The sequence below is a fragment of the Echinops telfairi genome, unplaced genomic scaffold (assembly GCF_000313985.2).
Source record: "Echinops telfairi isolate 266 unplaced genomic scaffold, ASM31398v2 ScPeMD7_2573;HRSCAF=3158, whole genome shotgun sequence".
Classification (NCBI taxonomy): domain Eukaryota; kingdom Metazoa; phylum Chordata; class Mammalia; order Afrosoricida; family Tenrecidae; genus Echinops; species Echinops telfairi.
In genome coordinates this window covers 8,881,063-8,904,692 of record NW_022106471.1, presented here as the reverse complement: position 1 = coordinate 8,904,692, position 23,630 = coordinate 8,881,063, and the positions used below count along the sequence as shown (strand labels likewise).

Below are 23,630 nucleotides of genomic sequence, written 5' to 3'. Positions count from 1 at the left end.
TCACCTAATTTTTCAGTTTTAAACTATTAATATGTATTACATTGATTGATTTTGGAATATTCAAAGAACCTTGCATTTCTAAAATAGACCCCCAATTAATCATGGTGTATTGTTTTATACATTTCTGAATTAAATTCCTTAATATTCTGTTGACAATGTTGCTTTCATGGAGGACACTCATCTACAGTTTCCTTGTATATTCTGTTTTAATTAGTGGTGGCCTCTGAAAATGCACCGGGAAGTCTTTTTTCCCCTATTTTCTAGTCAAGATTATGTAGAGTACCGTATATACTCGTGTATAAGCTGAGTTTTTCAGCTATTTTTTATGCAGTTTTTGTGGTAAAATTAGGTGCCTCAGCTGATAAAAGGGTCGGCTAATAATCGAGCATATATATTATTTTTTCTCTAAATACTTGGTAGAATTCACTCGTAAAGACAGTCATCTCCTGAACCTAGAAATTTCTTTTACAGAATGTATTTTAATATTTAAAATTTAAATTACAATTGTAATGTCATTAACAATCTTGAGTATTCAGGTAGTGTTACATTGTGTGGAAGTGCAAATTTCAAGGAATTAGTCCATTTCAACTATATTGCCACATGCATATGTATAGAATTGTTTGCACATTTACTATCATTTTAACTTTTGTAAATTCAGTTAAGATCCTCTTTCATTTTTGACATGGATAGTCTTTATCTTTTTATGTATTTTTTGGCACACTGACTAGTTGTATCAGTGTTATCCATCACGGGTAAGTTGGTTAAAATAGTTTTTGTAGTAGTTGTAGTTGAGGTGAAAGTTTACAAAGCAAATTTTCCATTCAACAACTTATATGCATTTGTTGTGTGACATTCCCAGTGGTTCCCTCAGTGTCGCAGCACTCTTCCCCTTCTTCCCTAGTGTCCCCTTTCTACTGTCTCCCCAGTCCCTGGCAGTTGTTCTAGGGCAGATGCTGCCTTTCCGACTTGACGGCACGGCTTATGTTTGCCTGTTAGGGCTGCCTCTTTGGTCTCGTGGTTGGCTGTGCTGAGGTTTCATTCCTCTCTCTCGAAGGTTGTTAGGCAGTCTATTGACCTCAGTTGTGTGTGTAGGGTTCGTAAATGTACATGTAACAAAAGGAACCCTGTCAAGTAACCTTGGACTGCAAGGTTGGTGGTTCAAACCTACCAGTCACTCCAAGGGAAAAAGATGTGGCTTTCTGCTTCTGTGAAGATTTAAAGTCTTGGGTACCCTGTCTAGGGTTGCTGGGAGTCAGAATCAACTGGATGACAGTTGGGTGTATGTGTAACACAAACATTTGTCATTTCAACATTCTTCATATTTTCAATTAAGTGAAACTGTGTTGTGCATTTATTACCGTATCAGTCAACCAGGCTTTTGATCTCAATGATGTCTCTTATTTTTCTATTTTCCATTTCATTTACTTATGAGTTTACCTTTATCATTTCCTTTCCTCTACTTGCTTTGATTTTCTTTTCCTATTGTTTTAGTTTCTTATGATTTCAATAGTTGATGTAATATATTTATTTTTTCTTTTGTAACACAAGCATTTAATGGTATAGTGGAAATCACTCAGCACTGATAAGCTGCATTCTACCCATTTTGATACATTGTATTTTTAATCTCTAATTTCCCTTGAGACTGCCTCTGATTTATGGATGAGCTGTATGTTTTTTACATTTTCATGTTGAAGATTTTTCTATCTTTTGGTTATTGATGTCTAGTTTAAATCCACTATGGTCAAAGAATATACATTTTATGCTTTGTTTTGTAAATTTGTTATGGTTTATTTTATGACCCAGAATTTTGTCTGTCTTGGCACTTGTTCATATGCATTTGAATTATTTGAGAAGACCGTTTTTTAGAAGCCAATTAAATTCAGTTGGTGGTTCTATTTTGAATCTACTTTTTAATCTCAAAAGTGATTCATTTAAAGCACACCCTATCCTGATGTGGTCTCATTAACATAAGAAAGAAAAGTGCCTTCCCAATTGGGATTACATCTACAGGTATAATGATTAGGATTTATAACATATTTTGTGGGGGACACAATTCAATCCATAATGGAGTATTATGAAGTACTCTTTCCAGGTCCTACATGCATGCACATATAGGATCTACTTGGTAAATTTATCTTTTAATCATTATACAATTGATGCTCTTTTTCCCTCTGATAATTTTCTTTGCTCTAAAATCTACTTCATTTTAATTAGTGATTTCAGGCTTCTTTTGAATAGAAGTTAAATGTTTTAATTTTTCTTGTCTCTTCCCTTAACTTAAAACTCATTGCCATAGTCAATTTTGACCTTCTAAGATAGGGAAGAACTCCCCGTTTGGGTTTCCAGGATTTTAAATCTTTCAAGGAGTAAAGAGCTTCATCTGCTCCAGTGGACCCACTGGTGGTTTCCAACCACTGACCTTATGGCTGTCAGCAGGTCAACTTGTAACCTACTACCCACTTTTAACTTAGGTGTCATTATATTTGAGTTGATTTTCTTAAGTAAAATATGTATGTCATGTTCTTAAATTTTTTATGCTTATAATCTTTGATTTAAGTCCATTTACATTTAATATATCATTATTGATATGTTTAGATTTAAGTATAGTTCCCCCCATTTAACTGCTTGAACTTTCATTTTTAATATCTTCATTCAAGCAAGTATGTGTCTACTCCTCTGGTTCGTGATTAATCCTCCCTTCCCTTGCCATCCATGGTAACGATCAAATATCTATTTCTATGTGAAAATCTTTGACTTTTTATAATAGCGGTCTCATATATAGTAATTTCCCTTTTGAGGTCGATTCAACTTAATGAGTATTTCATTCCCCATGTTCACCAGGTTCATGCATATTTATGAAGTGCTTTGCAGACTCATCTTTATTCCTTTATATGTACCATTGGTCATTCTTTTGTTGATGGACATTTTGATTGTTTCCATTTTTCTGTATTGTAAATAGTTCAGCAGTGGATATGGGTGTGCATAAATCTCTCTTTACTGTTATTATTTCTGTAAGATACACAAGTATACCTAGTAGTAGGAATTACTGGACCAAATGGTATTTTTAGTTACAACTTTTTGTTTTTAATCATTTTATTGGGGCTCATACAATTCTTATCAAAACCCATCCATCCATCCATCCATCGTGTCAAGCACATTTGTACATTTGTTGCTCTCATCATTCTCAAAACATTTGCTTTCTACTTGAGCCCTTGGTATCAGCTCCTTATTTTTCCACTCCTTCCCTGCCCTCCCCCATGAACCCTTGATAATTTATAAATTCTTCTTATTTTGTTATATCTTACACTGTCCGACGTCTCCCTTCACCCACTTTTCTGTTGTCCATCCCCCAGGGAGGGGGTTACATACAGATCCTTGTAATCGGTTCCCTCTTTCTACCCCACCTTCCTTCCACCATCCCAGTATCGCCACTCTCCACTGGTCCTGAAGGGTTCAACTGTCCTGAATTTCCCGTGTTTCCAGTTCCTGTCTGCACCAGTGTACATCCTCTGGTCTAGCCAGATTTGTAAGGTAGAATTTGGATCATGATAGTAGGGTGGGGGGGAGCATTTAACTAGAGGATAGTTGTATGTTTCATCGTTGTTACACTGCACCCAGACTGGCTCATCTCCTCCCTGCGACCTTTCTTTAAGGGGATGTCCACTTGCCTACAGGTGTGCTTTGGGTCCCCATTCCGTATTCCCCTCATTCACAATTATATTATTTTTTGTTCTTTGATGACTGCTACCTGATCCCTTTGGCACCTCGTGATCACACAGGCTGGTGTGCTTCTTCCATGTGGGCTTTGTTGCTTCTGAGCTATAGATGGTCACTTGTTTATCTTCAAGTCTTTAAGACCCCAGATGTTATACCTTTTGATAGCTGGCCACCATCAGCTTTCTTCACCACATGTGTTTATGCACCTGCTTTGTCCTCAGTGATCGTGTTGGGAAGGTAAGCATGATGAAGAATGCCAGTTTAATAAAACAAAGTGTTCTTGCATTGAGGGAGCACTTGATTGGAGGCCCAATGTCCATCTGCTACCTTAATATTATACCTGTAAATATATGCACATAGATCTATTTCCCCATTGTCGTATATAAATACATTTACATATGTACATGCCTGTATTTAGACCTCTATAAGTGCCCATTGCTGCCTAGTTCTTTTCCTCTATTTCCTTTTACTTTCCTCTTGTCCCACTATCATGCTCAGTCTTCATCTGGGTTTCAGTAATTCCTCTCGGTTACATTGCCCTTAATCAAGAGGCCCTACCAGGCCTCTTATACCCTCCTCACCACTGATTTTGGATCACTTGTTGCTCCCTTGTCCCTGGTTTGGTAACACCACTTCCTTTCCCCCACCTCCCCCTCTCCCATATCTCCCGGAACCATCGGTCACTTTTTCTCCTCCAGATTGTTTATCCAGCCTATCTTATCTAGATGGACCTGCAGAGATAATAATATGCACAAAAACAAGACAGAGCAAAACAAAGCAACAAAAGAAAACCAAAAAACCAATGCCAAAAAAGAGAAAAACCTGTAAATAGGTCAGGGTCTGTTTGTTGACCTGTATATAGGTCAGGGTCTGTTTCTTGTGTTTTCTGGTTGAGTCTGATGGAGTGCCATGCTCTGACACAAAGTCTATTTTTGGTACTCCCTCAGACTTCCTTGCTCTGCTCCCTTTGCTGTTCTGTGACACGCCCTTATGTTTTGTCTCTGTGTGGTGGGGTCAGATTGGGTGAAATTCCCACACTGTGTCTCCAGTGTTGTTCCCTGTAGGGCTATGGGTCAGTGAGGGATAGCACATCTTGTTGCTGGACCGGCCATATTGCCCTCTCTGCTTTGATTGCTCTGAGCAGGAATATCGTCCTCCAGGCTTGTTGGACTGGGATGTGCTCCACTTTCTCTTCCTCCCCCTTCTTTTGCTCTCCTGTGCTCTGATCAGACATGTCCTCCCTCTCCCTGAGCTGTAACTTCAGTGCTGTCCTCTAAAGTAAATTCTTCTGGGGGGAGGGGCAGCTGTCCACATAGTTGGAATGTGGGCCAGCCCCTCAGACCTCTCTACTGGTTCCTACTCCATGCCGGCATGTCATTCACATCTTGGAGCACCAGGTTGAAGTCTGGTCCCTCTTTTTCATACTGCTCTCTACACTGGCTGCACTACTTCATAATACCACCCGTTGCGTAGGAGGTTCTAGAACTGCCACTCTCACCAGTATTTGTTTTCTGTTTAAAAAAAAAAAAATGCTATTAATGTTGGGCTGAGATCTAATCTCATTTTTTTGAATGTGCATCTCTTGAATGGTGAATGATAATGAACAGTTCATGTGTTTGTTGGCTACCTGAATGTACTTTTTGTTGAAGGGTCTATTCATGTCCTCCACCCATTTTTATTTATTTTTAAAATCATTTTGTTGGGGGCTCCTACAACTCTTATCACAATCCATACATACATCAATTGTGTAAAGCACATTTATACATTCGTTGCCCTCATCATTTTCAAAATATTTGCTCTCCACTTAAGCTCTTGGCATCAGTTCCTCATTTTTTTGCCATCCCTCCCTCCCCCCCTCTTGAACCCCTATAATTTATAAATTATTTTGTCATATTTTACACTGTCCAATGTCTCCTCCACCCATTTTTTAATAGGATTATATGCCTTTTTCTTGTTGAGGTGCTGTTTTCTATAAATTTTTGTGTAATGTCATTGCCTAAAAATTTTTTTTTACACTCTGTTCTTTTTATTCTTTCAGTAAAATCTCTTTGCCTGAGATCTCCTAAAATTAGGCACTTATGCATATGATCTATTTTATTTTCTGTTATATATGTTTCACTTATGTTTGATAGTTTTTGAGGATTATTTATAAAGTTTTTCAGAAATTTTCATGATATTTTATTTCAATTGCTCCACAAGCGTTTTGAGTATCGCTAAGATGTATGCCATGTATTAGGTCCCCTGACTTTGTCCTTATTCTTTATTTGATGGTGTTTATAGTTTTAGGTTTTACATTTGGGCATTGATCAAGCTCGGGTTTGTTTTTATGTGTAGTGTGAGATAGAGGTTCTGCTTCATTATTTTACCCCCGGTATAAGTCATTTGCCAGCACCACTTATAAGAGAAACTATCTCTTCCCTATTTAATAAGTTTGGGCCAGCAGTGAAAAAATCACCTGTCCACTGGTGGACACATTTACTTCTGGGTTCTCATCTCTGTTCCAGTGGTCTGTGTGTTCTCTACCAGTCCCAAACCGTTTTGACTGTCATCGCTGTGTTGCAGGTTTTGACTCAAAGCGTGAGGCCTCCAATTTTATTTTTGTCTTCAGTCGTGCTTTTCTTTTATGGGGTCTCCTTTCTTTCCATATATACCTGGTGATTAATTTTCCCATCTGGTGCTCTGTACCAGGATTGCATTATATCTGGAGATTGCTTTGGGAACTATTGACATTTAAAAAAAATCATTTTATTGGAGGCTCATACAACTCTTATCACAATCCATACAAACATCAATTGTGTCAAGCACATTTGTACATTCATTGCCCTCATCATTCTCAAAACATTTCCTCTCCACTTAATCCCCTGGTATCAGCTCCTCATTTTTTCCCCTCCTTCCCCCCCTCCTCCCTCATGAACCCTTGATAATTTATAAATTATTATTTTGTCATATCTTACACTGTCCGATGTCTCCCATCACCCACTTTTCTGTTGTCCATCCCCCAGGGAGGGGGTTACATACATATCCTTGTAATCGGTTCCCTCTTTCTACCCCACCTTCCTTCCACCATCCCAGTATCGCCACTCTAAGCACTGGTCCTGAAGGGATCATCTGTCCAGGATTCCCTGTGTTTCCAGTTCCTATCTGTACCAGTGTACATCCTCTGGTCCAGCCAGATTTGTAAGGTAGAATTGGGATCATGATAGTGGGGGAGGAGGGACATTTTCATAATCTTAAATCCTCTATTCATGAGCAGGGAACATTCATTTCTTGGTCTCTTTTGGTTTCTTGTAATATTTTGTAGTATTTCATCTTTAGGCTCAAAACTCACTGCCATTAAGTAGGTGCCAACTCATAGCAACTCTATAGGAGAAGGTAGAATTACCCCTGTGGGTTTCTGAGGCTATAACTCTTTACAGGAGTAGAAAGCTGTCTTTCTCCTAAGAAGCTGCTGGTGGTTTTGAACTGCTGATGTGTGGTTAGCAGTCCAATGTGTAACCACCACGACACCATAGAAATGGCATTACTTTCCTGATATCCTTTTTTATTTTTTTGGTATGGTGATCTTGGACTTTCTATTTTATTGAATCTTTAAATTATTTTCAGTAATTTTCTTGCTGAGTTTGGGATTTTCTATGTATAGGACCAAATAGGGAAAAAAATTACCTATTTGGTTGCCTTTTATTTTATTTTCTTGTCTTATTGCTCTGGCTAAGATTTGTAGTCCAAAATTGAATAGGATTGGTGATAAAGGGTATCCTTGTCTGGTTCCCATTTGCAGAGGAAATGCTTTTATTCTCTGTTGAGACTAATACTGACAATTGGTTTTGCATATATACTCTTAATTATGCTGAGGAATTTCCCTTTTATTCCTATTTTGTTTATTGGGTTTTACCAGATATAGATGCTGGATTTTGTTAGATAACTTTTCTTCATCAATGTGGTCCTTTTGTTTATGTGATAGACAACATTGATTTTTCTGTTGTTGAACCATCCTTGCATGCCTGGTATAAATCCCATTTGGTTATGATGCATTATTTTTTTGATATGTTGTTGGATTCTATTGGCTATTTTGTGGAGAAATTTTGCCACTATGTTCCTTGAGATATTGGTCTATATTTTTCTTTTGGTTTTGTTAGCAGGTTTATGCTTGCTTTAAAGAATGAATTCAGAAGTTTTTCATCCTTTTCTATAATCTAGAACAGTTGTGAGTCTTTTGTATTATTTGTAGCCTTCTTATTTATTACATTTACATACAATGAAAGCCACATAATATTATACATTTTGCCATCTCTGCCTTAGACTAGGTTCTCTAGAGAAGTAAAACCAGTCGAATTTATTTATGTATATGCACATAGAGGTTTATCTCAAGGAAATGGTTCATGCAGTTGTATAGGCTGGCAAATTTCAAGTCTGTGGGTTAGATGTTAGGGTGGAGGCACCATTCGATTTATGCAGGACCTGATGAATCTTGAGACTGGAAGGCCAGACAGTGGTCTTCTGGCTGCAGAGGTGAATGAGTCCAAGGTCAGCAGGGAAGATGTAGGCTGCTGACAATTCCTAGAATTGGCAGGATATAAGGCAAGCTGCTGGATCAAGTCCAAAGAAGCAGAGGCCAGGTGATGAACCACATTTAGGATCCAGACCCAGCAAAAAGCAAACACACTTTTGTCTGAAGGCCTTCATATATTGGAAACAGGCCAGTAACCCTTTCAGTTTACTCACTACTCATACCAGCTGTCACCATGAAGGTGAATATATTGTTAGATTTCATCATGGACTGTGATGGCATCTTAAATATCACATTCTTTCATAGCCCTGTATACTTTTAAAATGTGTTTTCCTCTTTGCTGTTCAGATTGGATACTTTCTATTACTCTGTCTTCAAGTTCACTGGCTCTCTCTATAGTACTATTGAATGTACCCAATGAGGTTTAAATTTCTCTTATTACATCTTTGAATACTAATACTTCTATTTGTTTCTTCTTTAGATTTTCTATTTCTTTTTTAAGACTTTTGATTTTTTTCATTTCAAGAGTTTTGGGGACACTTTTCTATCCTAACTATCTGATATCAAATTTTTTGGTTCTTCATATGACAAGTAATTTTGGATTGTATCATTGACATATTGAATATTTAAGTTATGAGCTTTGGTTTTGTATAAATCCTCTGGCAAATGTTGATACTGTTTTGGTAGGGAGTTGACCTAGTTCTATTTAAGGTACAGTTTTCATATGCTTTCTGTGATTCCAGTTCTGTGATTCATATGCTGCTGTGATTCATATGCTGCCGTGATTCCAGTTTTCAGTCTTACAATGTTATTTGGATTTGCGTTTGTGCCACCTAGTGGTGAATCTATGACCTCAATGTAGTTTATCAGTTTAGATCTCAATCTTATACACATTGTTTAGAATCCACAGATACATATTCAGCGTCGTGTAAGCCTTGACGTTTATAAACAATGTCACAGGATCGATTTCTTAAGATCATTTCTATCTTTGATTTCTTCTTGTAATTTCCAGTTCCTTGAGGCTCCTTTTTTTGTTATCTAAACACATACTTGTGTGGCTGTACCTGCCTGCTGGTTGTGGTGGTGGCAAATCAAAGGGAAAAACTTGGTAAACCTGACAGCAGTCTAGGGTTACCTCCGATTCTGGTCTTCATCTCCAGTTTACCTGCTGCTACCTACTTTTCAGAATCCTCAGATGGCTAACTTTATGCATTCTGTCCAGAATTTTTAGCTGTTTGAATGAAAGCATTAAGATGGTGCTTACTCTAATGCTTTCATTCGATCTTACCTGGAACCAGACTTGATAATCCTGATCTTTAATTGCTGTTACAATAATACAATAATACTATTGTATTAAAATCAGTCCGATTCCATTGACATTTCATAATAGCACAGGCCGGTATGCTTCTTCCATGTGGGCTTGTGGCTTCTCTGTTAGATGGCCACTTGTTTAACTTGAAGCCTTTAAGACCCCAGACGCTGTATCTTTTAATAGGCAGGCACCCTCTGCTTTCTTCACATTTGCTTGTGCACCCATTTTGTCTTCAGCGATCATGCTGGGAGGGTGAGCATCACTGAATGCCAGGTTGTTAGAACTAAGTGTTCTCATGTTGAGGGAGAGCTTGAGCAGAGGCCCAAAGTCCGTCCACTTCCTCAATGTATTTCCATATAAATATATGTACCTCGGCCAAAACCTCTATTTTTATGAATTAATGTATTTACACATATATACTATGTTTATACCTCTTTCTGTAGCTTTGCTTCCTCAATCTTTACTGTTTCCCCTTTCCCCTCCTCCTTTCCCACCATCATGCTCGTTCTTCTTCTGCCTCTTAGTAAATCCTCTTAGCTAGACTGCTGTTGCTCCAACACCCCCAGATTGCTACGTCCTCCTCATTGATTTTATTCCCTAGTTGTTCCCTGTCTATGGCATTTTTTTCTCACCACTCCCTTCCTGTTCCTCCTCCTCCTCCTAAGTCCCTCCGGAACCTTCAGCCCTGTTGCTTTTTCCTCGGGCTTGCTTCCCATGCCTATCTTATATAGGCAAGCAAACAATAACATAGACAATACCAAAAAAATTGAACAAAGAGAAAAAAAGGAATTTATATATATATGTGTATATATAAATATATATATATGTAAAGAAAAATAGCTAGCCAAAAAAAAATACCCCAAAAGCATAGATAATTCCAGGTCTGTCTGCTGAGCTTTATGACTATGTCCCCACTGGTCTGGGGGGGTTCCGGGACCTGCCCCCCCTAGTCTAAAACCTATTTGGGGGGCTCCTCAAGGGCGTTGTGGCTTGGCTATGTTCCTGTTGCTGATTTGCTATGTTCCCTTGGTTCATCCTGCTGTGGGGGTTCAGACTGGACTCACTCCCTGCCGTGTGTCCCTAGTATTGTCCTCTGTCAAGGTACACCCCAGCATCATGTCTCAAGCTGTTGGCCCGGCAGTCTTCTCTCTGTATCTTAGCAGCTCCATGCAGGGACATTGTCCTTAGAGCTGGGTGTGCCGATATGGGGTCTAGAACCACACTCTTTTTCCTTCTTGGTTTGCTTCCATGTGGGCATAGCAGGCCGCCCTCTCTCCCCAATCTGTAGGTTTAGTGTTGTCCTCTGTAGCATGCATGTGGTTCTTACAGATGAAAATGATTGTGATGATGAATTTGTTGTGAGCAGTGGATGGTTCAGTCATTTCAAAGTAAAGGTAAATTTACTTAGCACTAAAGCAAGGCTTTCAGGTTGATGGCTCCCTGCCCCAATAGTGATTGCTCACGCTGCTCTGAACGTTTTTACTCTCCAGTCATGCTCATCATCTCATGTTCCAGGCTCCTGAAAGGGCTCACGAGTCTTCCAAGTCTCCCATCCCACTTAGCATGGTAAAAATTCTGATCTGTTCTTGCGTCACTTTGTCAGCTACGACAGAACTGGTTACAAGCCCTGCAAAAAAGGCATAAGTTGGACATTTGAAACTTGGGGACTGCTGGTATTTGGATACACTGATTTCTTTAATTTCTCAATGGGTATGTAAGTTCACTTTTATCATCACAATGTGATGGCTATTCCTGTGTATAGTGATACCTTGGTTGTCAAACAGCTCAAAGTTCAAACTTTCACCAACTGAAAGCAAAGTTAAAAAAAAAAAAGTGCTCTTTGTTCAGAACTTTGTTCGATAGTCGATTCGAAATCTGACATGATAAAACCCGTACGGCTGAGAGTGAGTCACACGTTGTGTCTTGCCCAGGGCACAAAAGGGTGATGCTTCAGTCTAAGTGCTGCTCTCAGTCAGACCACATACTGTGCTTGTGTTGGTGTGTTAAAACATTCAGCAGTGTGCTTTTTCTTTCTTCTTAAAATACTGTAACCATGGCTCCAAAGAAAGTTAGTGACACACACAGTAAAGCTCAGGGGAAAACGGTGAGCACCAAGACAGAGTAAAAGAAAGAAATCATTGTGGAATTTGAATCAGGTTGTCACTTGTCTGATTTGGCGGCTGAATAAATACAACATGGCTATGGAGCCCTGGTGATGTAGTGGTTACACGTTGGGCTGCAGTCCACATGATTGGCAGTTCGAAACCACCAGCAGCTCCAGGGAGAAAGACTAGTCTTTCTACTCCCGTCAGCAATTAGTCTTAGAAACCCACACGGGGTCACTGAGTCAGCATTGAGTCCATGGCAGCGGGTTTGAGTTTTGAAGTTGAAATGATCAGTTTTTGAAAAAGAAAATTATAATTACTGTGGCTGATGTAGCAAAAGTTGTGAAATCTTTAACAATGAAATAACCCCAGACAAGTTTGAAAAGTTACTGGTAATTTGAAACAACTTAGTGGCAATAGCAAATTAGAGACAGAGAAGGCTATAAGTGTGATTTTTGGGTCTCAGAACCAATTATTTGGTTTTCCATTATTTCTAATCGGAAAATATGTTAAATTCTAGAACTTTTTGGTGTTCAAACACGAATTTGGAACTCATTGAGTTAGACAACAGTGGTATCACTGTATATATTACAAAAGTGACAAAGTAGATAGGTGAAGATTTTTGATACAAACTGGCCAAATTTATGCTGATTTACAATATTCAAGTATCCAAATGAATCATGACCAAAGTGGATTGGAAACATTAAAAAAAATCATTTAGAAATCATATATCCTCTTTTTCTCCAAATAGTCACTGACAACTGAGAAATTTAAGGAAAACATCAAGCATTTCCCCTGCATTGCAGAGTAGGCAGATAGTTGATAGAGAACGTTTTTTACTGTGTAAATGAATGCCAGCTACTAAATGAAGAAAGAATGACGGAGTTAGAAAATCATTCTTTTAACCCTTAATAACTAAATAGTAGTCTAGGTCATTTTCATCAGGGAATTTTAAAACATTAAGTTAATAATAGAATATAATGAAGCATTACACTGTCCAATTTAGCTTTGCTGAAATGTATTATATACCAGTACCTCATAATGTGATGTAATAGAAGGTATACAAAACCATTACTGTGTATTATTTGGAATGCAAAACAGGTTTCCCCAAATTTATAAACAGAGATATCTAGTAAAAGCAAAATAATTGTGATTTCTAAACATAGAGAATGCTTAGATGATTTGTGAATTTCTCCCTTGTTCCAGATATGCAGCTTATCTCTGGTAAACAGTGTTCAGATTTTCGGTGTAACCTGAACCATAGATAATAGAATCTGAAAAACAAAGTCTTACATGGTAGTAGTGCCCAGGGTATCTCAGGCCCAACTTAGGACATAACCTTCATGGGGATCTACTATAACAAAAAAAAGTTTGATTTCCAGTGGCAAGGTGGATGTGAGGGGCCTGGTAGGGCTTAATCAAGGGCAATGTAACCGAGAGGAATTACTGAAACCCAAATGAAGGCTGAGCATGATAGTGGGACCAGAGGAAAGTAAAAGGAAATAGAGGAGGCAGTGGGCATTTACAGAGGTCTAAATATAGGCATGTACATATGTAAATATATATATGAGGATGGGGAAATAGATCTATGTGCATATATTTCTAGGTTTAGTATTAAGGTCGCAGATGGACACTGGGCCTCCACTCAAGTGCTCCCTCAATGCAAGAACTCTTTGTTCTATTAAATGGGCATTCCATGAAGCTCACCTTCCCAACATGATTGTTGAAGACAAAGTGGGTGCATAAGCAAATGTGGTGAAGAAAGCTGATGGAGCCTGGTTATCAAAAGATCTAGCATCTAGGGTCTTAAAGGCTTGAAGGTAAACAAGTGGCCATCTAGCTTCGAAGCAACAAAGCCAACATGGAAGAAGCACACCAGCCTGTGTGATCACAAGGTGTCACAGGTATCAGGCATCAAAGAACAAAAAATCATATCATTGTGAATGAGGGGGAGTGCAGAGTGGGGACCCAAAGCCCATCTGTAGGCAACTGGATATCCCCTTACGGAAGGGTTGCGGGGAGGAGATGAGCCAGTCAGGGTGCAGTGTAGCGACGATGAAAGTACAACTGTCTTCTAGTTCCTAAATGCTTCCTCTCCTTCGCACCCCCCCCACCCCCCCCCCACCTGCCACTATAATGATCCCAATTCTACCTTACAAATCTGGCTAGACGAGAGGATGTACACTGGTACAGATAGGAACTGGAAACACAGGGAATTCAGGATGGATGCTCCCTTCAGGGCCAGTGGTGAAAGTGGTGATACTGGGAGAGTGGGGTAGAGAGGGGGAACCAATTATAACGATCTACATATAACATCCTCCCTGGGGGACAGACAACAGAAAAGTGGGTGAAGGGATACATCAGACAGTGCAAGATATGAAAATAATAATTTATAAATTATCAAGGGTTCATGAGGGAGGGGGGAGCGGGGAAGGAGGGGGAAAATAAGCTGATGCCAGGGGCTTACGTGGAGAGCAAATGTTTTGAGAATGATGAAGGTAACGAATGTACAAATGTCCGTTATACAATTGATGTATGTATGGATTGTGATAGTTGTATGAGGCCCCAATAAAATGAGTAAAATAAAAAAAGTTTGATTTCCAAACTGAAGATTTAATTATTTTTACATACCTGCAGGAGGTATCTAAGGATAATAGAAAGGTGGGGGAGAACCTTTAAAAATAATCAAATTGGCTTGCACTTAATTGTAACCCCTTAGAGCACAAAGATATTGGTGTTATAGAAAAGTGTGATGAAGATACCAGATGGTGCCCAGCTATCAGGAAGAATAGCCGCTAGGGTCTTAAAGGCTTGTCTTAAAACAAGCAGCCTTCTGCTGTAAGTTAGGTGTCAACTAAGTAAGTCTACATGGAAGAAGCACTCCAACCTGTGTGATTCAAGGACTGCAAATAATAAAATCCAAGACTGCAGGAAGGAAGTGTGTTAGAACTTAAATTCTTAGCACCTGGTTTTCAGAAAGCTATGAATGACAGTGAAAGCCCAAAATCCACTGGATTAAGCCTCCTGAGAATTCCCCCTGTCGTCTATTGTGATGTGATTATCCTTGCAGTCAGACAGAGTGCCTTGGAAAGTGGATTAATGCAGATGTCTAGTGAGGCTAAAATTGAGCAGCTTACCATTTGACCTCCCTTTTGACCCATTTTAAATGTGTGCCAGTTTTTATTAGTTTCTTCTTTAAGGTTTTCCTGTGTTTGATTTTGTTGTTGGGGTGTGGCGTTGTATGTTTTTCTTTACACGAAGTCCAGCATCAGTAAATCTAGAGAGACAGGAATTGGGTCAATAGTTTCTTAGGCTTATAGCAGGAGAAGTTGAAGGGAAATGGGGAGCTGATAATGAGTGCAATAAAGAAGAAAATGTACTGAAATTGTGGTGATGACTGCACAACTCTCTTTAATATGTTTAATCAATTGAAATATGGAATGTGAATCGTGTCAATACAACTTAAAAAAATTAAATGGGACTAGAAATCATTGTAATTAGTGATAGTTCATTAAAAACAATAAATAAAACATATTAGACCGATATTAATAAGTTATCATTTAAGTTTTACATACTTTTTTAGAAGAAAAGAGTAAATTTAATTTGTAGGAAGGGAAACAGCCCTAGTTTTCCTACAAAATTGTAGACTCTGACATCAATTTCACATTTACTACTCACAGCACACAAGATATAAAAAAGGGTAATTTCTGTATCAAAAAAAAATTCTACGATTTTATCAATTTCATCAATTTCTCCTAGGGTTTGTATTTATTTATACTTTGATAGTAAATTTATTTTATCTTACAATTCTTTTTATCATCGTTGTAGGATTTCTCTTTTTCAGTAAGCAGTTTTTAACACTTTTCAAAAGTTTTGCACAGATTTCAGTTCTCTAACATTTCTTAGATTTCATGCACTATTGTATGTTTTGTGAGGATAAGACTTTCAATGGTTTTGAAGAGTGTTTGTATTGCAACACTGGATGTTATAAATCTGACAATGGAAAGACAAGTGTGTATGTAGACAGGCGGAGATCAATGCTGGTATTAACTTGGGAGGGATGTTTGAGTGGACATTGAGTTAGATATTTCACATTATGATGTCTTGACACTGTGAATTCATAGCTCTAGAGTCAGATTAAGTGAATACTTGGTTAATAAGGACCTTTTGTAATTGAAATACCATGGTATACAAGTATATAAATGTTAAGCTGTGAAGTGTAAATGCTGTAAGCTTTGTAGGAGAAAAAACTTTAAAAGACTTAACAGTAACTATCATCAAATTAATTCTGACTCACAGCGAGCCTAGAGGATAGAGTGGAACTTCCACTTTGGGTTTCCACAGCTGTAAACCATTAAGGGAGCAGAAAGCCTCATCTTTTTCTGTCAGGCTGGTGGCTTTAAACTGCTAAGGTTGCAGTAGCCTATTTTCTGACCTACTACTCCAAGAGGGCTTCTCTCGTAGGAGAAATGGGCTCTGCAAATAGAAGAGTACAAGTCACATGAAGCCCACTAATAACACTGAAGGCTTTAAAATGTAAAGTTCAAGTATATATTAGATTTTATAGATGAATTGTATTCTTTATCAAAACACCAACTCCTTTTTTTATTTTTAAATCATTTGTTGGGGGCTCATACAAGTCTTATCACAATCCATACATCCATTCTTTATGTCAAGCACATTTGTTGCCATCATCATTCTCAAAACATTTTCTTTCTATTTGAGCCCTGGTATCAGCTCATTTTCCACCCCTTCCCTGCCGCCCCGCCCCCTCCCACAAACCCTTGATAATTTATAAATTACTATTATTTTGTCATCTCTTATACTATCCGATGTCTCCCTTCACCCATTTTTCTGTTGTCCGTCCCTCAGGGAGGGGGTTATATGTAGATTACTGTGATTGGTTCCCACTTTCCTCACCTTCCTGTTACCCTCCTGGAATTGCTACTCTCATTATTGTTCCTGAATGGTTTATCTGTGCTGGATTCTCTGTGTTTCCATTTCCTATCTGTACCAGTGTACATCCTCTAGTCTAGCCAGATTTGTAAGGTAGCATTGATATCATGATACTGTGTATGGGTGGGGGGCGGGCAAGGAAGCATTTAGGAACTAGAGGAAAGTTGTATGTTTCATCATTGCTACACTGCACCCTGACTGGCTCGTCTCCTCCCCGCAACCCTTCCGTAAGGGGATGTCCAGTTGCCTACAGATGAGTCTTGGGTCCCCAATCTGCACTCCCCCTCATTCACAATGTTTTGAGTTTTGTTCTTTGATGCCTGATACCTGATTCCTTCGATACCTCATGATCACACAGGCTGGTGTGCTCCTTCCATGTGGGCTTTGTTGCTTCTGAGCTATAGATGGCCACTGTTTATCTTCAAGTCAAGATCCCAGATACTGTCTCTTTTGATAGCTGCCCACCATCAGCTTTCTTCACCACAAAGTGTTCTTGCATTGAGGGAGCACTTGAGTGGAGGCCCAATGTCCATCTGCGACCTTAATACTAAACCTAGAAATATATGCACATAGATCTATTTCCCCATCCTCATAAATACATTTTCATATGCACATGCCTGTATTTAGTTAGACCTCTATAAATGCCCATTGCCCCCTAGTTCTTTCCTCGATTTCCTTTTACTTTTCTCTTGTCCCACTATCATGGTTCAGCCTTCATTTGGATTTCAGTAATTCCTCTCTTTTACATTGCCCTTGACCAAGCCCTACCAGGCCTCCTAGACCCTCCTCGCCATCGATTTTGGATCACTTGTTCCCTTGTCCCTGGGTTTAACACCTACTTCCTTTCCCCCGCCTTCCCCTCTCCCATGTCCCCCGCAGAACCTTCTGTCCTGTTTTCTCCTACAGATTGTTGATCTTGCCTATCTTATCTAGATAGACCTGCAGAGATAATAATATGCACAAAAAACAAGACAGAGCAAAACAAAGCAAGAAAAGAAAACAGTAAAATAAAAAAAGAAAAAAGCCTATAAATAGTTCAAGGTCTGTCTATTGACCTTTAGGAGTGTTTTCCAGTGGAGTCTGATGGGGTGCCATGCCCTGGCCCCAAAGTCTATTTTTGGTACTCCCTGGGGACTTCATTGTTCTACTCCCCTTGCTGTTCTGTAGCACGCCCTCAGCATTTCACGTCGGTGTGGTGGGATCAGATTGGGTACAATTCCTGCACTGTATCTCCAGTGTTCTCCCCATAGTGCTATGGGTCAGTGAGGACGTCATGTCTTGTAGTGGGGCTGGCCCTATGTGCATTGGCTGCTCCGAGCAAGGATATCGTCCTTAAGGCTTGGTGGGCCAGGATGTGCCCCACTCTTCACTTGCTCCGTTGTGCTCTGATGAGATTTGTCCCTCTTGCTGTAGCTTCAGTGCTGTCCTCTGAAGTATTTCTTCTGCAGCGAGGTGGGGATGTCCACGTAGTTGGGATTGGAGCTGGCCCCTCAGCCAACTCTTAACATTTAAACAATTTGGAATTTTTTCTAGATTTCAGTTCTAGAAAATTGTAATTCCACTAAGAACTGTATATCAACAAAGCAGCTATTTTCCTCAAAGTTTTGCTCTATTAAAGCCAAAATAAAATGCAACTTCTTTTTCACAATAAACTTTAGTCTTTTTTGCTCTTCAAATCTCATTATCTTTATCTTGGTCAGTTTTTCTGAACTACAGATAATTAAGATTCAGGGAAATTTTGAAAAAGGTGATTTCTTTAGGCTGTCAAATTTCTGGTACCCATTATTTTTTGTGTTTTAAGAGAGTTTATGGTTCTAACTTCTTTGTAAATATGTTTAAATTTTTCCAGCTTTATATATATCATAAGGCTTAGAAAAGCACGGCTATGGTTAGTTTCTAGTTTTATAGGCAACAAACATAAAGTGCTGAGTGAAAATAGTATGAACTGAACTAGTTCTGTTGACTACATATTACAGCTATCTTACAAGCTCGGCACTCTGGAAGTGTACAATAGAGTCTCCGTTTGGACTCCTAGACATATGCCATGTGTTCTTCTCTTATGCCAAGTTATCAAGAATTAAAGACTAGATGAATAAACAGGGTCAATTTAGACTGAGCCAAATTAGGCAACACAATAATTGTCAGATTTTCTGTTGGCAAAGAAAGTTTGTTTTGAGCCAATCTTCATGAATTATAGGCTGTAGTTTTTTCCTAGTAAGTTTACTGCCAAGCATTCTGTTGACAATTTTATGTTTTATAGACAGCAAACATTATATTATATTCTTTATAGACATGTAAGGATTTCAAGTAGATGGAGTTTTTGTTTTTTATCTAAGGAATTTGCCTTTAAATAGGAACAATCAAACCAAATAAAATTGAAATTTAAGAACCCTTAGGATAATATTTCAGTTGGGGTTTCTTAGGTATTAATTCATGACAACTATCAAAGTAAATAAATTTACAAATACATGGTTTCTCTATAGTATAGGATTTTAAATCTTATAGAAATGAGAAAACTGAGGCAACCAGAGATGCTGAGTTATTTGACACACAATAATTAGGACAGTTAGTTACTAATTATAAATTTTTTATTCTGTTGCTACAATCATTTATCCATATATTGCCCTTCTCTTCCTGTGTGATTTTCAACACTAATAAACAGAATTTTCTTTTACTTGTATAATTTAAAAAGCCAAGTAAGAAGCATGAAAAACCAACTGTATGTTGGTTTTAATAGCTTATGAAGTCTCAATTCACATAGTGGTGATTTGTAAAGAAATCATTTGTACCTTAGAAGTTTGAACTGCTTAAATTTAGAAATTGCTGATTATTTTGTATACCTAGAATGCCTATTTCTACACAGTCATGAATATATCTTTCCACACCCTATTTATTCTTATTTCTCGAGCATTTGTTACATGCTAGGCACGTCCCCTAAGTCTTGAAGGCTGCAACAATAAGGAAAAGGGAAGTCAAACATCCCAGACCTCATGTTTTATATTCTAGTAAGTTTCTTTATAAACCAAAGTACAATAAAATCTACTCAAACTAGTTTTCAGTTGATTTCTCCATCATGTTGAATTAAAATTAGTTCAGTTTATGAATTTTGCCAAAGGCTACCCAGTAAGTAATTTTTGTTAATGATTTTGTATACTTCGAAAGTACATAAACAGTCAATGGGAAAGACTTAGATCTAAGAGTACAAATTGTGAACTAGGCCAGTCATTTATGGAATATTTTTTGAATACTTCTTTGGTGGTACCAGGTTATATCTGTATCTACAACAATGAATACAATCATATGATTCCATACAGATTTTTAAAAAGGACAGTACTCAAGGCAGACCTTTTTACTAGTTAAGCTAAACTATTATTTAATTTTAAGAAGACTTCAGGGGATATTTTTGGTGCAAGGTTTAAAGATTATCTCAGAAGTTTCAGTTCAACTACCCTCCAAGACTAAAGAAAATCTGGAGTTCGTGATAATTTTATATTCTGTTCTGTATCTTCTCCCTTTTTATCAAGATTGAGGAGAAAGATGAGGCTTTATACTCTCAGAAAGAGTTACAATCTCTGAAACCTATAGGGGCAGTTCTACCCTGTTCTATAGGGGCACCAGAGTTGGCATCGACTCTGTAGCAGTGAGTTAGTTGATCAAGATTATTGTATGGAATATTTAATCAAAATGTTCAGTAATAGGAGCCAGGTTAGTCCAGTTTTTGGTTTTTGTCTCATGACAAAAGAGGTAGTTGTCCATGGAGACAATTAGCCATATATTCTAGATCCTCCAGCTGACTCTCCCAACTCTCCTTCCTGCTTCTCCAGGTGAATAGAGACAAATTGTTGTGTTTTTGAATGGTTGCTTACAAACTTTTAAAAGCCCCAGCACTCCAAAGGAACTAGAAGATAGAAACATAAAACATGTTATGAGGAAGATTAACTGGGATGTCCCAGGATACTATGACCCTATACTTTCAAACTAAGGAAGTAAATGCCATGAAGTGTTTGATTGTATATAAACAGCTATTTTTTTCCCTTTAAAAAAATCATTTTATTGGGGGCTCGTACTGCTCTTATCACAATCCATCCATCCATCGTGTCAAGCACATTAGTTGCCATCATCATTCTCAAAACATTTGCTTTCTGCTTGAGCCCTTGGTATCAGCCAAACAGCTTTTTTTTTCATGTGTTGTTATAAATATATCTAACTTAAGTTTTGCCAATTGAACGTTTTACAATATACACAGCATATTAACAGGAATTACAGTAATTAGCTTTGCAACCCAATCCTTAGTCAAGGATATTTTTCCATCACTCTGAACACCAATTTTTCCTTCTATCTACCCCTGGCAAGTATGAATAAATTTGATCCCTGTAAATTTGCATTTCCTTTTAATATAATTTAATCATGAAATAATTGTTTTGCTTGACCTATTGTGCTCATATCTTCAAGCATAGATGAAGACTATTTCTCCTATTTGTCCATTATATGTATGTACCAGATTGTCTTGATCTGTTTTTTGAGGTTGGCTCAATCATAACAATTTTGAATATGGCATTTTCTTCTCTGGATTTTATGGTTTCAGTTTGTATATTTAGGCCCTTAATCCATTTTGCATTTGTTTTTGTGCATGAGTCATAGGTTAACCTGCATTTTTATTTTGTATATCTTTTTGCTTTCTATTTTTCGACCTTGATCAAATTTGTCTGTTGGTTAAGATACCAGATCTGTATTTTTTAAATTAATTAGGTCTAATTTTTTTTATGTTGTCATCAAACTATGCCTATGCTCTAGTATATTTGCATTTTTAAAAAGGATCTTTTGATTTATGAATGAAAATTACATCAGGAGGTTACATTTCAGACCATTCCCTCTGCATCCAGCAGTTGAAACCACTCATAGCCCTCCTCCGCTTCTCCCGCTTTCTCTCCATCTTGTGGCTTGTGGGCCTCCGACCTCACTTTAACTCAATCAGCACCTGTCAACTGTCTAGAGCCTGTTGCTTCATCCTCCTCCCTTGTCCCTTTACCTTTGTAACCTCCAAGGTCTGTTCCCTTTGGTATACAAGCCTTTGTCTTGGTTTTTATCCTATAGTGCTGGTCTTATACAATATGCATCTTCTTATGATTACCTAACGACACTGAACAATGTTTTCCAGGTTCATCCTTGTCATGAGGTGTTTTGTGATTTCATCATTGTTTTCTAGCAGTAGGTAGTATTCCACTATGTCTATGTAACAAAGTTTCTTTATTCTTCTACAGATGGGTATTTGAACTGTTTCCAACTTCTTGCTTTTATGAACACTGCTTTAATGAACATGGAAGTGTGTATGTGTGTTCATGCTATGGCTCATACTTCTTTAGGTATATCCTCAGCAGAGGTATGGCTGGTTTGCATGGAATTCCCATTCCCAGTTGTTTCAGGTAGTGAGATACCACTTTCCACAGGGATTGTACATATCTACAGACCCACCAGCAGTGTGTGACACTTCATTCCAATCTTTCTGTACCCTCTCCACTATATGTTGTTTTCTGTTTATTTTATTTTAAGGTGGGTACCATTGCCACTTTAAGATAATATCTCATCTCTCAGATGGCTAATGATCAGGAGTATTTTTTTCATACATTTTTGGTGAATTGCCTGTTCATGTCCTTTGTCCATTTTTTAATGGAGTTATTTATATTTTTCTTATAAAATCTATAGAAAACTGTAACACTTTAATATTAGTTCCTTGTCTATTGTGCTATTAAAGTATTCCCCCCAGTCTGTGGGTTCTCCTTTACTTTTCTGATGAAGTCCTTCGATGCACACAATTGTCTTATTTTCAGTGGGTCCCAAGAATCTTGTCTTCTGCTGTGTGTGTGGCTTTCATTTTATTTGCTAGTATGTCCACGCCCTAGAATAGGGTCACTAAGAGTGTTACTATTTTCTCATCGATGATCTTTACAGGTCTCAGATTTGTCTTTGAGTTCATTTTTGTACATGGGGCGCGGTATGGGTCGTTTCATTCTTCTGCAGATGGAGATCAAGTTTTGCCCCCACTATTTGTTGAAGAGATTATATATAACCCATTTAATGTTTTCTTAGCTCTTGGTTAAAGACTAATTGTCTGTAGGTGGATGAATTTACTTCTGGGTTTTCTAGTCTGTTCCACTGGTCTGTGCACCTGTCATTGTTCCAATACCAAGCTGTTTTGAATACTGGGTCTAAATAATAGATTTTGAGTTGAGAGGACTTCTGTTCTTCCTTTTTAAAATAATTTTATTGGTCTTTTTCTTCTTCTTGAGTTCTTTGCTTATCTTGGGACTCTTTCCTTTCCATATAAAGTTAGTAATTGCCCTGGTGGTGCAGTGGGTACTTGTTAGACTGCCATCTGCAAGGTCTGCAGTTAGAAATTAGCACCTGCTCTGAGGGAGAAAGATGGCTTTCTACTCCCCCACATAGTTACAGGCTCGGTAGTCTACACTGCTCAGTAGGGTTATAGTGAGTTGGCATTAACTCAATGTCAGTGAGTGAATTCATTTTTCCATTTTTTAAAAGAATGATGTTGGGACCTGGATTGGAATTGTGTTGAATTAGTAGACTGTTTTGGTTGGTATTGACATTTTCACAATGATAAGACTTCCCATCCATGAGCATGGAATATTACTCCATTTATAGAGGCCTCTTTTGGTTTCTTGTAATAATGTTCTGCACTTCTGTTTCTCCACAGTCAATGCTCATGGAAGCAGCAGTCAAAAAATCAAATGACTATTGCATTGGACAAATCTGTGTAAGACTTCTTTAAAGTGCTAGAAAAGCAAAGGTGTACTTTCAGGACTAAGGCATGTCCTGATTCATCCCTCTTGATAATATACCCAGAGGACACCATGCTTAGTACAGTAGAGGGTCAGTAAAAAAGTGGAGAACTCACAAAATGGAAAGACATAGTGCTATAGTAGTAATGGACTAAACTTAGCAACAATTGAGAGGATAGCCCAGGACCAGTTCTAAAACACTTGTGTGTGTTTTTATTCATAATCCATGGTGACAA

At 38.1% G+C, this 23,630-nt stretch overlaps 1 protein-coding gene across 6 annotated transcripts in view; it reads right to left on the bottom strand.

Moving 5' to 3' along the window:
- Window positions 1-23,630, bottom strand: part of LOC101642381 (WD repeat containing planar cell polarity effector) — a 340,297-nt gene that overhangs the window by 28,535 nt on the left and 288,132 nt on the right. Inside the window, exon 16 of one of the 6 annotated variants that reach the window (XM_045294107.1) lies at window positions 11,101-11,163. The exons of the other annotated variants lie outside the window; for them this stretch is intronic. Coding sequence (XP_045150042.1) covers window positions 11,136-11,163 — 28 coding nt within the window. The 3' untranslated portion in view covers window positions 11,101-11,135. Of the gene's footprint in view, window positions 1-11,100; window positions 11,164-23,630 lie in introns of those variants that run through there. 6 annotated transcript variants of the gene reach the window in all.